Below are 15,239 nucleotides of genomic sequence, written 5' to 3'. Positions count from 1 at the left end.
CACAGAACAGGAAGTCTTCTTTTTATCAAACGAACCAATGCACGATGACTCTGTCCTTTTCTACCCTCTGGTGCACCTACTTAAGCACAATCTCCACAGACAGCTATTTAAATCTGTAATGAGGTTATCTGTAATGACTGATAAGGGCTCCCAGTGTCACCGTGAACTTTCTGCTTTCACTGTAGGCAGGTTCCCCCGCCCTGTAGAAGATGAGGGAAATCAATAAATAAACAGTGTTGATTAATCCTCCTGTTCGGTAACTTTCGGTCAGTCAGCCTGCTCCAGACAAGGTCACTGTCCTTTCAGCTCCAGACAGACATGAAGCCGGTTCTGACAACACAGTCTGTGTGGATTTCACGGACTGAACACTTCAGTAACACTTATGGATTGTGGACAAGGGACACGCTCTCCATAATTGTCACTACTTAATATGAAGACACCAGTCATGGAGGGAAGAGAACCTCTCTGCTTTTTAAAGAAATATCAGAAAACTGCTGAACTAGTTTTCCTGAAACCTGGTGGAAGAATGGGACATTTTTCGTAAATCTGGAGAATTGTTTTATTACTTTCTCTATGTGAGATTTTTCCAAAATCTAGTCTCTTTTTTCTTTTATTATTTCTATAGTAAATAATAACAGTTTTTCACATAATTTTCACTTAATTCCAGATGAATGCTTCTTTGATCCTGAAAGAGGAGTGATATTTCTGAGTGTATCAAATTTGGTGTGATTGACCGCGAATATTTGGCCGTGGCGAAGGCAAGTGCTGTTCTTGTTCAGTTAAGCATTTTTTTTTGCTTTGAGTTCCTTTTTTGGTTTATTTGTTTTTTGTTACGTATGTAAAATGGGTCAGGACGTGGTGTGTTACTCTGGACTTTCTCACCCTGACCAGCCCCAGTTACCCCTTGCTGGCATGAAACCTGTATTTTATCTTTTTATATGTTGTACAATCAGCTTGAGGTATTTTTTTTCTTCAACCTCTTCATCTATACCCTTTCTCTCGGGGTTTGGATTTTTTTTTCCATTTTGCACGTTCAATGCTGTTATCAATTGCTTGTAAATATGAGATTTCCACAACAACTACTGCAAGTGAAGCAACTGTGCCCCAGTCAGTTTTGCTTTCAAATGGCATCAGCCCAGAATGAGAAGAGCTGCCCCCCTGTATGCTCTGCTCTGGTTTCAACTACCCATTACTACAAAGAGAACCTGGTGTCAGATGAACTGCAGTTTGTAGGAGTCCAGTTGAATTTGAATGCTGCTGAACCGACTTCAGAGTTAACAGCAGCCATCTTAGGCATACAACCTCTTTTCCATAGTAAATAGGAAGATGTCCCGGAGAAAAACAAAGCTGATTGAAGTGATCTTTTCAACATCAGAGTTGTTCTCTCATTATTCGTCAGTTCATTTTTTTCATGTAAGTACAGTCATAAAAATGATGAGCGAGCAGGCAAACAAAGTTGTCCTCTCTGACCTCCAGCTCCAGCCTTCCTGTCCCCTCACTGTCTGTTTGTAGTCTGTTTGTTATAACCTTTGTGCGCCCTTGCCAGGTGTGTGTGTGTGTGTGTGTGTGTGTGTGTGTGTGTGTGTTTGCGCGCTGTATGTTCAAGTTCTCAATGCAGCTGCCTGGTGGATGACCTTTTTGTGGAAGGTCACTCTGCATAAACAGGCTCAGCAGCATCCTGTCTATCTGAAGGTGCACTACAGTGCCACTGGACTTCACCTCAAACACTTTTTAAACTTGTGCACACCCACACTCACACATTTAGTAATTCCTGCCCTTGTTTCTTCTTCTTCTTTCTCTGCAGGTGTGTGGTTGAAGTCGGACGAGACGGTTGCACTGAAAACAAAGAGAGCTGACTTTGCTGCTGCGTTCCTGCGTGGCCGGATGGTCGTAGCAGGAGGACTTGGTAAGAGAGGCCAACGGTAAACTAAAACTTCTGCTGCTCAAACATGTTTGTGCTGCAGATTGGTGTGTCAGCTGGTGGAACAACACTTTTGTGGCTCAGGCTATCTCATTAAATTCCTAGATCTTTGTTTTGTATAATGGTCACAAAGCAAAGGGTAGCTTTTTCTGCTGCATGGGGAAAGCAAACCTGCGAGCTATTCATAGTAGGGTTAGGAGACTAGCTAATATTTGCCAATCAGCCACCGTCAGCCCAACAATCGTTGGGTGTGAGAGGTGAAAACGATGCGAAAGTGCAAAGAAATGTAGTTCCCCGAGTGGCCGCCTGAGGGTGGCTCCAGGAACAGCTTTTACACATCTTTTATTTAATAGAAAGAGCAAACATAAATTCAATAAGTAAACTTAAAGCCAATAACTCAACCTTTTCAGGTGCAGCAGCAGCAGCTCCGTTCAGTCTGTCTCTTTCTCAATATGTTGAAGTCTCTACCCCATGTGTTTCTCCCTGTGGCAGCTCTCCTGCTGCCTTTATATCCAGAGAGAGTTTGGCCAGCTAGACTCAGCTGTGCCAATCTACCCTGGAGGTGCTCATCTCCGAGCCACCTGCACACCCACAAATTAGTATATATGATATAAAATATAATTAAACAGAGTGCCATTTCCCAAATTAATTATTTGAGTTGAATTCTCGAGGTGAGACATGATCTGCTTGAGGAAATTTGCTACAAACATTTACTAATGCAAAAATATGAACTGATTATACTTTGGTGATAGAAGTTCAAAAGGTCAAGTTCACATCCGTTGTATTGAACACAAATGCCCAAAGGAATTTATATTACATCTGGTGGTCAAAGGTCAAGTTCAAAGTGACCTCACGTCTCTGTGAATGTGATGTATTAGGTCTGCTCGTAAGTAATTTCATTACATCTGGTAAAATTCTATTGGATCAAAGATAAAGTGATTACGTTTCATGGGTCAGTGTTCACAGTCCCATCACATGAATCTGGGGAGAAAAGTATGTCGAAATATGTCTGTGACCAACATGGCATCTTTTATTGTTCCAGCTCTTTCTAATCTCCACTGCAGAATTGTTTTGTCTTTTACATTGGACCAAAGTCTGTAAATAAACGGACGCAGACTCAGTTTTCAGAAGCCAATGCGCAAGTGCATGAAACCTGTGTTGTCTTGAATGACGTGCAGAGTGTGACTCCACTGATTGTAAAAAGGACTCAGATTCTATAAGTCTATGAGAAAATGTACCTACTTCTCACTTGATTAATAATGTTATTAAATATTTTCTTGAAGAGTTTATGTTCTCAATCTCTATAGATTCAATCTCTATAGATTCAAGTCATCACAACATTCTTTTTGTATTAGTCAAATAGACGATAAATCACTGCATGCATTGGGATGTGGATACCGTGTGATTGACAGCTAGTACTGTCCAATAGGTGGAGGTCCCTACTGTAACTTTTCAATGAATCTACCATCAGCACAGCTGGTAAACTGTTGCACAGGTTTAGAGTCTGCAGTGAAATCATTAGAGCACTATCAGAGCTTTTTGCTGCCATATCAAGTTTATTATTTCAGGGAATTTATTACTTAAATGCAATAAACTCTAACCTCTGAAATGAATATTGCTTTGAGAAAAGGACTAAGGTATATATTTGAGCAGTTGTATTATTGTCTTTTGAGACTTGAAAGTTTTTCACTAAGTTTTCCCTGAATGACATGTATACTGAATTTTTGCTTCATCCAAATAAACAAAACATAAATAATTCAGAGGAGGAGAATTAATTCATTTTGTGCTACAGCATACAAAAAGGAGATTTATCAAATTCAACAGCAACCTCCTTTTACAGACACAGTTACTGTGGACATCCGCAGAGCACGATGTCCGCAGTGTTAATTGGAGCTACTTTCCTCATGGTCGATATGAAAGCTGTTTACAGTTTGTGGTGAACACTCACCCTCAGAGAAAATAGCTTCCCGCCATCACAATTTAACCCCTGGCTGTAAAAATAGTCTGAAACACCTGATTTTGATGTAAATGTAAATCTGAGATAACTGAGATTTAAAGGGGAAATTTAGAAATATTGCTCTTTGACTGTATGTGTTTTCATCTGATCCTACATGCTTTAGGTCATGAACCCTCAGCTCTGGACACAGTTGAGGCCTTTGATCCTCAAAGGAAGAAGTGGGAGAGGTTAGCTCCCATGAGCTTCCCGAGATGCTCCGCCTCCTCCATTGTCATCAGAGACCGCCTCCTGGTGGTGGGAGGAGTCAACCAGGTACAGAAGGCCTCAAGGCCGATATATGCTACTCGGTTTTGATGGAGACGGACACATGGGAAAGCCTTCGCCGCCGTGGAACGCCCTCTCCGTGCACCTCTGATTTTTCTAACTAACTTGGTCCGCTAACGACATCATTTCCGAACGACATCATTTCCGGAATCAAACATTTCCGAACCTCAAACTTCCTGTTTCGTTCCCTATAGCACAATAAACCCAAACACAACTACAATTCTACGATAGATGGGGCGGCTGTGGCTGAGGGGTAGAGTGGTCGTCCTCCAACCTGAAGGTCGGCAGTTTGATCCCCAGTCTGACCCATCTGCATGCCGAAGTGTCTTGGGCAAGATGCTGAACCCTGAATGCCCCCCATAGAATATCAAAGTGCTGCGAATGGATGCACTGTATGAATGTGTTTGTGAATGGGTGAATGTAAAACTGGACTGTAAAGCGCTTTGAGTGGTCATCAAGACCATTTACCATTTACCAAGTGTGTTAAGCCAGCGGAGTTGTCCGGCTTACGGTGGCTGGTTAGAGCACTAACAGCACTTGTGTATGGTCACATGCGGTTATAACGGCGCTAGCGTGCTAGCCACCATGCTAACTGCGGTGGTAACAGCGCAAAAAACGACTGTCACTACTTTAATTCCACGGCTGTCATGACACTGACTTAGCAACGCAGTTCGTAAACAAGACCGCGGAACCGCTGCGCTAAGAAACGATAACATAAGCATTTTGACTCGCTGGTTGTCAATTTATTTCAGAAACTGGCCTTTCTACGCGTGCTCAGAGTCAATTACTATTCTCTAAACTCGTGCCAAGCAAGTCCTCTTCCATGTCAAGCAGCTCCAGCTCCATCAACAGCCTTTTCTGTTAGTTGCCATTGTTCACTGTGTGTGAGGAAAGCCGGGAGGCGGTAAATAAACACTCGTTGATTTCTTCTACATACAAAGACATCATGAGGTAGGCTTCTCTAAGCTTGTCTTTCGTTACACCATCTACTGTTCTGGCGGTCAATTGTTTTCACTACCGACAGCTTTCGGAGAACAGTAAATGAAAAAGAGTCCGTCAAATCCGTCCGTCCCCCTGCGCGTAACGGACTCTGTTAAACAGAAAGTAATTACAGTGACTTATCAGCTGAATGAATCAATATCAGCAGCTGCTCACTGTTTAGAAAAGGGGAAAAAATGATGTCCCATTTTATTTCAAGTTTATTTATACCATCACCCATCATGTGGAGCAGCAGCTGCTGCTGAGTGAGGGGTCATGCTTGTGTGTGGACGTGTGTAGCTGTCTATCGACTCACTGCATGTATGTCCATGAGGATCACACCTACTCTAGATCTGTCCCTGCTTTACTCACTGCACACGGCAGTGCTGGACAGTAACATCCTACTTCTCCCTGTGATGAGCAGTGTCATGACACAACCACCACTTTTCTCTAAAAACAAATACAGAAGATAACAGCGCAGGAATGACCAATAGTAACCTCTCTACATTACATTAGTACATATCATGTGGCGGACCCTTTTATCCAAAGCAACTTACAATCAGTGCATGATGGTGAAACATTCAGCCATGAAATGGTTGTATGTGTCTCTACTACACAATTAGCTCACATCAAAATTAAACCTGCTCAACCATAGTATTAAAATTGTTGATATAAATGGACGAGGCATTTCTGCCTCCTCCCACTATCCAGACATGAGGCCAAAAAGCTGCCATCTGGAGCATCTGGAGCCAGAGTGTGCGCAGTAGCGATCTGCGGATGGTACATATGCTCGACCAATCCCAAGTCAGTGTCAAGCGTCAATCATGATATTTCAGCCTGTCTTCCTTACATCAAATTACTAATTAAAACCAAATGTGTCAGAAACATGAGCCCTTGAACAGTCATCAGCGTGATAAGAACAACCTTGAGTGACAGGAGCTACCTTTAGAAAAATGTGCTTCATTTGTACTTTGACTTTTTATTTTATGTCCCAACTGCTAACATGAAAGAGGCAAGGTTTATGACCTGTACTGCAGACAGCCACCAGGGGGCGATGGACATCAAATCCTTCTCCAGCTTCTAAGGGAAAGAAGTTTCTTCTGTTTCTCATCTTAAATCTAAGTCTCTCTCAGATGATTTATTGACTCTCGAAATTGCAAATCATTCATAATCAGGCCTCCACTCTATCGTCTGATTGGTTGGGCAGGATATTAGAAAACAATTCCTGCTGGAAACAAAGCAAATATACCTTGTGTATTACTATGGATTATGAAGAATCAATTGTTGGAGAAGAAATGTATTGCTGATGACTCCAGTTTATTCCTGCCTTCGGTGAAAGAAATTAGATTTGTTCAATAATAATTTGAACACTATAAGACCAGAACAGGTGATGTAGAGAGAGCTACCATTTGAGGATTGTGTTAAATTAGGGACATTTTGGCCTAACACGAGATTTCAGGCACTCGTTAATGCAGAGCATGTGAAACAAAACACTGTAAGAGCTACAGATTCAGACCTTTTGGTGCGCTCCATCCACCTCCAATCAGCCAATACATAAAAAACTAAAAGTGACCTAACGTTGACAATTCACATTGAGATACTGTTTTGAAAATGTCTTATATAGTTCTTTAATACTCACTGAAGACTGTTAAACCTTGAGATAAAAGCACAAAGAAAGCAGCAGCCAGAGTGAAACAAAACCCTGCACCATCACTTTAACTGCCTGATTTCAACAGAATTAATGAAACTGTTCTGTGAGTGACTGAACAGCTACCCCTTGTGGAGAAATCTTTAGCCCACTAAAAGTGACAGAGTTTGCACATGAGTTACAAGCCACATCTCAATATCTAATTATTGACAGAATTGATAATTATTGAGTGGATTCTTGTTTCATGGTCAGAAGGAAAAGGAGGCTTTTGTTTTAAGCTAATTAACTAGAAAGTAAGAGTACTCTTACCTGCTATTGTCAAAATACAACAGCCGGCTGACTAACTCAAAACAGTGGTTCAACTATTGACAGGGACTGTGTTCACTTTGAATCTTCACTATCTTTTTATTTCGCCCTCTCTCAGGTTCCCAGCTCAGCCCATGAGATCCTCTATGTGAAAGAAGAAGAGTGTGTGTAGCCTGTAGAGACTGACCCCAAATCAGATTCCAGCAACCCTCCTGAATCCGACTGTAGTGCAGTGTGTACGAAGCTTTGAGAACACTGAGGCAGATGGAGTCATGACGTGTGCAACAGATAACACTTCCCCCTGCTGGACTGCACTGAGACCAACATGGAAGCACACACATGCACAATGGAGGAGCTGGCTCTTTCTTCAGCCCAACTCATATCTCCTGATATTTTCAGTATGTTACACTTCTGCGTTGTACGTTGTTGTGAATACTTGGGGAAGAGGATATTTTGTAGCGATCATTTCTAGTACTATAGACAGAGTATATGAAAGACCTACTGAGTTGTATGGGCTAAATGCATTTCATGTTTGGTTTGTTAAAATGTGTTTATTTGTGATCAGCTTGCTAACAACTGAGCATATGTTGAAAACATGCAATATTAAATATAGAAAGTCATTACAAAAGAGGGAGGTTTACTCATATAACTGTATAGCAACAACATTTGCACTGAAGCATCAACACTGAGTGGAGGTTGATTCTAATATTAATAACTTCTGGTGTAGTGTATTGTAGTAATTACAGTGAGAATGCTGTACTACCAGTCCTCTGTGCAGTAACAGAGCACATTTGTGATTATTACCATTGATCTGTTTGAATGCATTGAGTATATGAAGAAAACAGATGTATGAAATGACAATATGGTTGTTTAAGTGTTGGTTTAGGCAAATAAGAGGATGATTGTACACATTGGATTCCTGAAGCAATACAAATCTCTCTTTTATTCAGTGTTATAATTTGTGCAACATGTGCTGTGCAGTCATTATCATCACTCACTACATTTTTTGTTGAGTTGTGAAATTGCAGATTTGTTGTTGTGACTTCAGCCATGGTTTTATGTTTACTGTCATTATTAAAAACACAAGACTACTGTCTCCTGGGCTCAGACGTATAAGCTGTACAAAATGTTCATTGTATTAATGATTCAGTTTATTTTATCCTACCTGATCCATCTCTGTCATGTGAATTAATCATCTAGGATATGAGACTTCATAATCGATGGAATAAATTTGATGTGTGTTTTGTATTGCACTTATTTCGCACTAGATGGCAGTGTTCACACACATGAGTATGTGAGAGCTTCACTGATTCAAAGCTGTGCAATATGACTGGCTACAGTATTTATTAATGGCTGTAATGATAAACTAGCTAACTGTTAGTTTAACACTATCACATACAGTAGTTGTCATGATTAGATGAAGATCAAAAACAAGACAGACGTTGGTTATCAGTAGATCAACGTGAAGAGTCACTTTCCTGTCTTAAACTGCAGTAATCACAAAAGTAGTGAGTGCAAGATGCTCAGTACACCAAGCGAGCAGTCTAAGCTTACGGTGCATTATTATCTATTAGCATGTAGCTATCTGATCACAGCCCTGGCTTTTATTTATATGCTGAGTAGTTGAAACAGGTGGGCGGAGACACGTATTAGATAAGACAGATCACACTGATGGTGTGTGTGTCTGTACATGTCAGGTTTCAGTGTGGGTCCTGGTGATAGCGGGTCCACTGAGTGCTTTGGCCAGCAGCCAGTCATTCAATGTGCTAACCAGCAGCCGGTGTCCCAGTGTGGCCTGTTCGCCTCCAGTCTGGACTCCAGTCAGCAAGTCTCGGCTCCGCTACCTTCCTGCATGCTAACCGTCCGCCTGCACCTCAGCCTGCACTCGGGCCACTTTGGCTGGAGTGAGGGAGCCTGGAACCTTCCTGTCTTAAACCTGCTAGTCCAGCTTTCTGTCTGAGCCTGACCCTGGAGACATAATAGCCCTTAGAACTTGTCTGACTATTTTCCTGAGATATGTAGGGATTGAAGACACCAGAAGAAAAAGTAGGTCGAGGAAACAACGAGCCACCAAGCCGCCTTGATCCACAGAGACTGAAAAAGGCTAAATCCATTCACCTATGTTTGCTACAGATACGCCTGATGTCCACTCTACTCTGGAGTCTTGCTAAAACCGAGACGTTTGGAGCCCAGCACCCCTCCTCTGCCCAGACCCTGAGTTGGCCGTCCCGTCCCGCTCATTGTCCACAGTCCGTAGCTGAGTGGTCCAGGACCAACATCAAGCCTGCATGGTCCTGAGTCTGTTCCAGAGTTTGCCGTTATGACAGACGTCTTGTCAGTTCCTGTGTTAGCAGTTTGACATCTTGTCTTGTATTGTTGTGTGACAATGGACAATTTCCCAACCATTAAGTCTGAGTCAATGGTTTTGCTCAAAAGGAAGATCAAAAGTAGGAACTCAGACATTGTATTCTTTATTGTAGATCAGAAAATCTCAACCTCTGAATTGCCTTGAAAGCAGCAGAATACCATTTGTCCCCACTCACCGTCAAATCATCTGCCCACATTTCTGGCTCTATTCAGGGTTTTTTCCCATGTATACGCCGCCTGTGTTTATTTTCCTGTTGTGACCTTTCTGCCATCTTGTCCACACTGAATATAAAGATGGATGACTATTACCCCCTGGTGGTTGGCTGCCGTATACGTCATACTCCCTGTCTCTGGTTTTAATATGACATGGACCAAGCTCAAAAGTCAAACTACAAGATAAATACATTTCCCCCTAAGATGTTTTCTGTCATTTTGAATAGTTCTCTTCAAGGTTCAAATGCTCTTGTGTCCGGGTATGGTTTCATTCACTTATTTGATACTATAAAATCAGACCTTGATAACAAAACTCCACTTTGCAAAACTTATTGTTTGAAATTCAGCACAAGATGGCAGTGGGAGGAAGTGGAGACATCCCACCCATCTATATATACAGTGACTGACGCTAACATTACTTGTGTTAGAGTCATTTTATACATTAGTGTGTGTATCTCAGCAATGTATCTAATAGCTGTCGATTTCTTCCAAAATGTCATCTGTTTTACTACCCACCTGCTGTTTAAATGATTGTAATATTGAAAGCTGCCTGAACGACAAGAGTTTTATTTTGAAATGCCTTTTTCAGTACTTTTACATACCCACACTAACTGTTGTTATTCCAGATATGACAATATTCAGAATTTGATCAGTCATGTAAACCACGTATTCCGTTTGGATGTTCTGAATTTATTGCTTTCTGTTAAGATTTAGGATAAGCCGGTATTGTTCATGTTTTAGGAGCCTTCCTTTACATTTATTCCCAAAATAAAAGCCCACATTTTTGGAAAAACACACACTATTTTTAAACATTATGAAGTACTTAATTTTGACTCAATAAGGGCCCATTAAGTTAGAAAGAGCCGATTCACTTCTATTAACCATGGAGCATTTTAGAAGAAATATAGTATTTTTCTGAATAAGGGCACCAGAATATTTTGTGCATGTTACTGTAGTGAATGTTACGGCCAGGTTTACTGATGGTTGCTGAGGCTCTTGAGGTAAAAGCTTATTCAGAGCTTGCTCTACATCTTCACTAACTTCCTGTGTGAGGACAAATGATTCATGCACACACACACACACATTTTAGACATCATCCAATCTAAAACGGGCTGATTGCATTCAGGTGCAGCCGGCTGCGTGTCTTAAGCTCTCTCTGTGGCTGCTCTATTCCTCTCTGTGTTTTTTCCACATTAACTCGGTCAGACTAATTTCCCTGAAAAAGTAGCAGAGTGGGGGTGGGTATTGGTCGCACCAGTGACACTGGCTTAAATGTTTAGGTGACTCAAAGTTTAAATATATGACTGTAGAAAACGTGTATGTGTATTTAATAGAAAATATGTCTGAAAAGGGAAAGATAGCATGCAAATGGCCCATGATCATTTAGTGAAAGTGCTGCCACAGTGCATTTATAAGGCACCTGATAGACAGTAAAGATACCCTGTGGTAAATGATCCAAGAAAATTACACTAAGTGAAACTGCACAGTGTCGTGAATCAGTTGTGATCTTTCTCTCTTCAACTGAAGGTTTCCAAGCCTGTTGCAAATCATATGGGAACAGGCATATTTACACAGTCAAATATGGGTCTGTCTGTGTGTGTGAATAAAGGTACATGAGGGGGTTGTCTGGTCGAAGTATGTGATGAATGGTATTCCACTCATCACTATGTCGATGGAGGGGTGCTTGTAGTGTTTGAGTTCACACAACACTTTTGTAGTTTCAGTGGTAGATAGTGTTGTGGCCAAATCCAATGCAATTGAAGGAACTGGAGACCGATTCTTCAATGGTAAAAAAACTACTGAAAAAAAAACATAAAATGCCTCCATACTGCCTGTGTGGTGTCATCCAAGTAAGCCTAAATATTCAAATGTTGACTCTAAAAGTTGTTATTTACACTGAGAATTTAGTCTTTTAGCCCACGAGAGGAGGATTACAGCAGAGAGTTAACCCTGACCCTAACCCAGACGACTAAAGCTGCAATTATGTTTGACGGACTGGTCGTCATGCACGGCAACTGTAACATGAACGAAACACGACATCACAAGTCTCAGTACATGGGATGCTGGACTCTACCAAGAAGCAGATTGTTTTTAATGTGATACAACACTCTTAACCATCGTCAGAATATAAAGATATGACGGCTCCCCAAGAGTGAAGCCAAACCATCTGGAATGCCCCCTGCTCACTGATTGCAATATGTCATAAACTCAGCTTTCTCCATGTCCACAGATGGGACAAACTAAAAAGTAAAAAAATATATATATATTATCACTCTGGTGTATGCTCATGTTTCTGATAAATTCATTTTGTAAAACTGGGGTGAAATATTATGATTGACAGCTGAGACTGACAATGAAAAGCCAACTGACAGAAATTGAACTAGATGTGACATTTGTTTGAATGGATTACATAACTCAACCAAGTCCTTGCATATATATCTTTTTTACTGTAATCTAATGAATGGACACCGACGTAATCTTGAAGAACAAAAATATAATAATTCATTGCATTACAAATCAGTATTGCAAACTATACAAGATATGTTGTGCTCCGGCAGGAAAGGTTAAAACTATTTTTTAAACTTAACGAAGGGCAGGTCTGCTGCACATGACTGATTTGACCTCAAACTAATTATGTCTGTCTCCGTTCTTCACTTTCCATCTCTCCATGATCTGATGATGATCTCTGTATTGTTTAATGGGTGAGCCATGTGCTGCCTGCAAGAGGTTACTCTTCACCCACCCATGCACACACACACCCACCCACCCAAAGGCACACCAAGCTGCCAGTTACTCTCTAACACTTTTCTGTCATTTACAAACAGATTTTAACGTTGCAGAGTTTCTGTCTGAATAAGTAACTTCATCAATCGTCACTCTGGTGTTTCCATGTTACAACCATTTGAATGATCACAGCTCATGCATTACAAGAGCTTGGGGTCAAGGGTCAGGGTGTCCACGCACCGTCTACTCAAATGTCTTAACATATCTTGTTTTTTTGTTGTAATAGAAGAATTCAGCTAGTTGTCATTAGTAAACTGTGCTGGAAAGCTTCATCTTTAAATGAGATTATCTGTCAACATGTATTGATGTTCACAGTTGAAGATAAGACAACATGTACAAAACATATAATGTTGAACTGATATTTATGAGTGTGGTCATGTTAAAGGATCCATCCTGTTTATTCTCAATGGGGCTGCATATGATAACAGCTGAAGCCTCAGGACCTTTTGTTCCTCTGTGTTCATGCTTTGCCTTTAGTCCCTGGTCCAGTGGGAGTGTGTCTTGTGTGTTCCTTCTGGGCATGGCTGTCAATCAACTGAGCTTCCTGCCTTCTTATCTGCTCATTTTATTAATTTGCCTGAAATGTCCTGAGATGAGAGGAAGAACAAGAGAAACTACAAATAAATAACAAAACTGAAGTTTCTGTTGAGTTCAGTGAGAGATTGAGCTGAGCAAAAACACACAGACAGATCACCACGGAATCAAGCTGTGTCTCAATTCACAGACTGTGTCCTTCAGCGGCTGCATTTCAAGTTAGATCGCGTCACAGCGTTCCTTCAAATGCATCCTTCCCTTTCCAAGACACAACGGCTCCAATGGTTGGATCCATCCTGGCCCAAACCATCCCAGGAATCAATTTGCTACAGTGACTAACTGGTTTTCATGGTGGTTAGGGTTAGAGTATCACACGTATACAAAAATATATAGAGAAAATATGCTTTATTTGTATAGCACTTCTCTAAAAAAGGCTACCAACTGCTTCATAAAATGAATGACAGAAAACAAATGAATACAAATAAAAGTTATTCAATTCAGTCCATTTGAAAAACAAGGGGCATTTAAATTGAATGGTTGTGTTTAACTGCAGCTCTGTTGCTAGGTAACAGCTATAAAGGGCGGGGCGAGCCGATGACACTGATCACGAGAAGTCTTTGTGGACCAGATTGTTTTAATTTGGTTCTGCTTGGTCTACTCGGCCCTCTGCCTCCTGTATGGGAGGGTCCTCTGAAGGATGCAGCCTTGCATCGAGACATAGCTACAGTCAGCACTAGCTAGCTAGAGCTAACTTTCTCGCAGCCAGTGTACATTCTCCATCTGCCATCATTCTAATGATTTCAAATGGTCTCCTGGATCAACTTGTTGAATCAAGATATCTTTGGAAGTCCTTGTACCTAAGAAGTGACTGGGTGACGATGTTGGGGACAGAACTCTCAACCCAGAGTATGACTCAGGAGAAGGAGAGGAAAAAAAGAAATCTCAAACTTGGGCCTTTTGCAGTTTTGTGGACTGGAAGATTGGAGGGGATGGAAGCGAGTGAGAGTGGGGGAGTGTGTTCGGTGAACAGCCATTCATCCTGAGCGAAGGGAAGGTTTCCAAATCTCCCCCCGACATTCTTCTGGACTCAAAGAAGCCCCCCGGCACAGAAGTGGCCCAAAACTGGCACAGACCGCCTTGTCCGTTGCCAGGGACAGCCACTCTGTCGAGGTGTTGCTGGGGCCCAGTGCTGTTTTGTCTCCCCTCCTCACCTCACTTCCTGGTTTGGAAAAGGAGGCTGGCGGATCATTAACCAGCAGAAGGACCCAGTAGTGCACTGTACTGTATGGCCACACGTAACCACGTCTTCATTCAGTTAGCTATTTCATCGTTCACTGCCAGTCTGCGTGTATTTTGTCACTCTAAATCAAACATCCATCGAGAGGCGTCCCCAGGTAGATTTCTTAACCTTTCGTACCCTCTCGTACAGTTACCAAACCAGTTTTCAGGTGATTGGGGTCATACTGTTCCATACTCAACTTGTGGGTTCAAAATGTTACAACATGTCTTGTATCTGGATTAGTACATTCTTATCAAATTTGTATAATTCAACAACAAAGGAGTGTCATCCTACTTGCTGCTGGTGTTAATCACCTTACACCACAGCTATAGAAAATATCTGACAGAACATACAGTGTTAAGGACTGTGAGCATTGTATGAAACTTTAACCCCAATTTTTAAAATCCATTATCTGTGATGTATGTTCCTAACTTTGAGAAATGGGTCGTAGGCTGTGAATATGGGTCTCACTTAATGTTTGTTTGTGTGCAGCAATTGCTACTGAAGGGTAAGAGAAAAAACCTGAAATTTAAAAAGTGATTATCCCCGTCACAATACAGCAAGAAGGTTCTAATCCCGGTTAGGCTCATGGGGTCTTTCTGTTTGGAGTTTGCATGTCCTCCCCATGTCAAAACTCTTTGAGATTTGAGCCTCTAAATTGAGCGTGGGTGTAAATATGAGTAAGTAGGCCCTGTGATTCGCTGGCGACCTCTCTCTCTCACCCAAAATCAACTGGGTGTCATTGGGACAGATGAGGGGCGACCAAGACCCTCAACAGATAAGTGGTATAGATAAGGGTTGAATGAAATCTTCTCATTTAATGCCAGATTTTCCCAAATCTGTTTTTATCCAGGCACTTTCTCTGTGTGGCACAATGTTCTAATTGCTCCATTAATTTAAAATCCACAGTACATTCAGGAAGAATCAC

The 15,239-nt window shown here is 41.5% G+C and overlaps 1 protein-coding gene across 1 annotated transcript in view; it reads left to right on the top strand.

Annotated features, from left to right (window-relative positions):
* Positions 1-8,249, top strand: part of klhdc8a (kelch domain containing 8A) — a 22,512-nt gene extending 14,263 nt beyond the window's left edge. The window contains exons 5-7 of the mRNA XM_053412610.1: positions 1,805-1,906; positions 4,042-4,190; positions 7,253-8,249. Coding sequence (XP_053268585.1) covers positions 1,805-1,906; positions 4,042-4,190; positions 7,253-7,306 — 305 coding nt within the window. The 3' untranslated portion in view covers positions 7,307-8,249. The remainder of the gene's footprint in view (positions 1-1,804; positions 1,907-4,041; positions 4,191-7,252) is intronic.
* The last annotated feature ends 6,990 nt before the right edge of the window (positions 8,250-15,239 follow it).

Source organism: Pleuronectes platessa, chromosome 2, assembly GCF_947347685.1.
Source record: "Pleuronectes platessa chromosome 2, fPlePla1.1, whole genome shotgun sequence".
Classification (NCBI taxonomy): Eukaryota; Metazoa; Chordata; class Actinopteri; order Pleuronectiformes; family Pleuronectidae; genus Pleuronectes; species Pleuronectes platessa.
The sequence above is the reverse complement of the archived record's forward strand: the minus strand, read 5'-3'. Positions and strand labels throughout refer to the sequence as shown.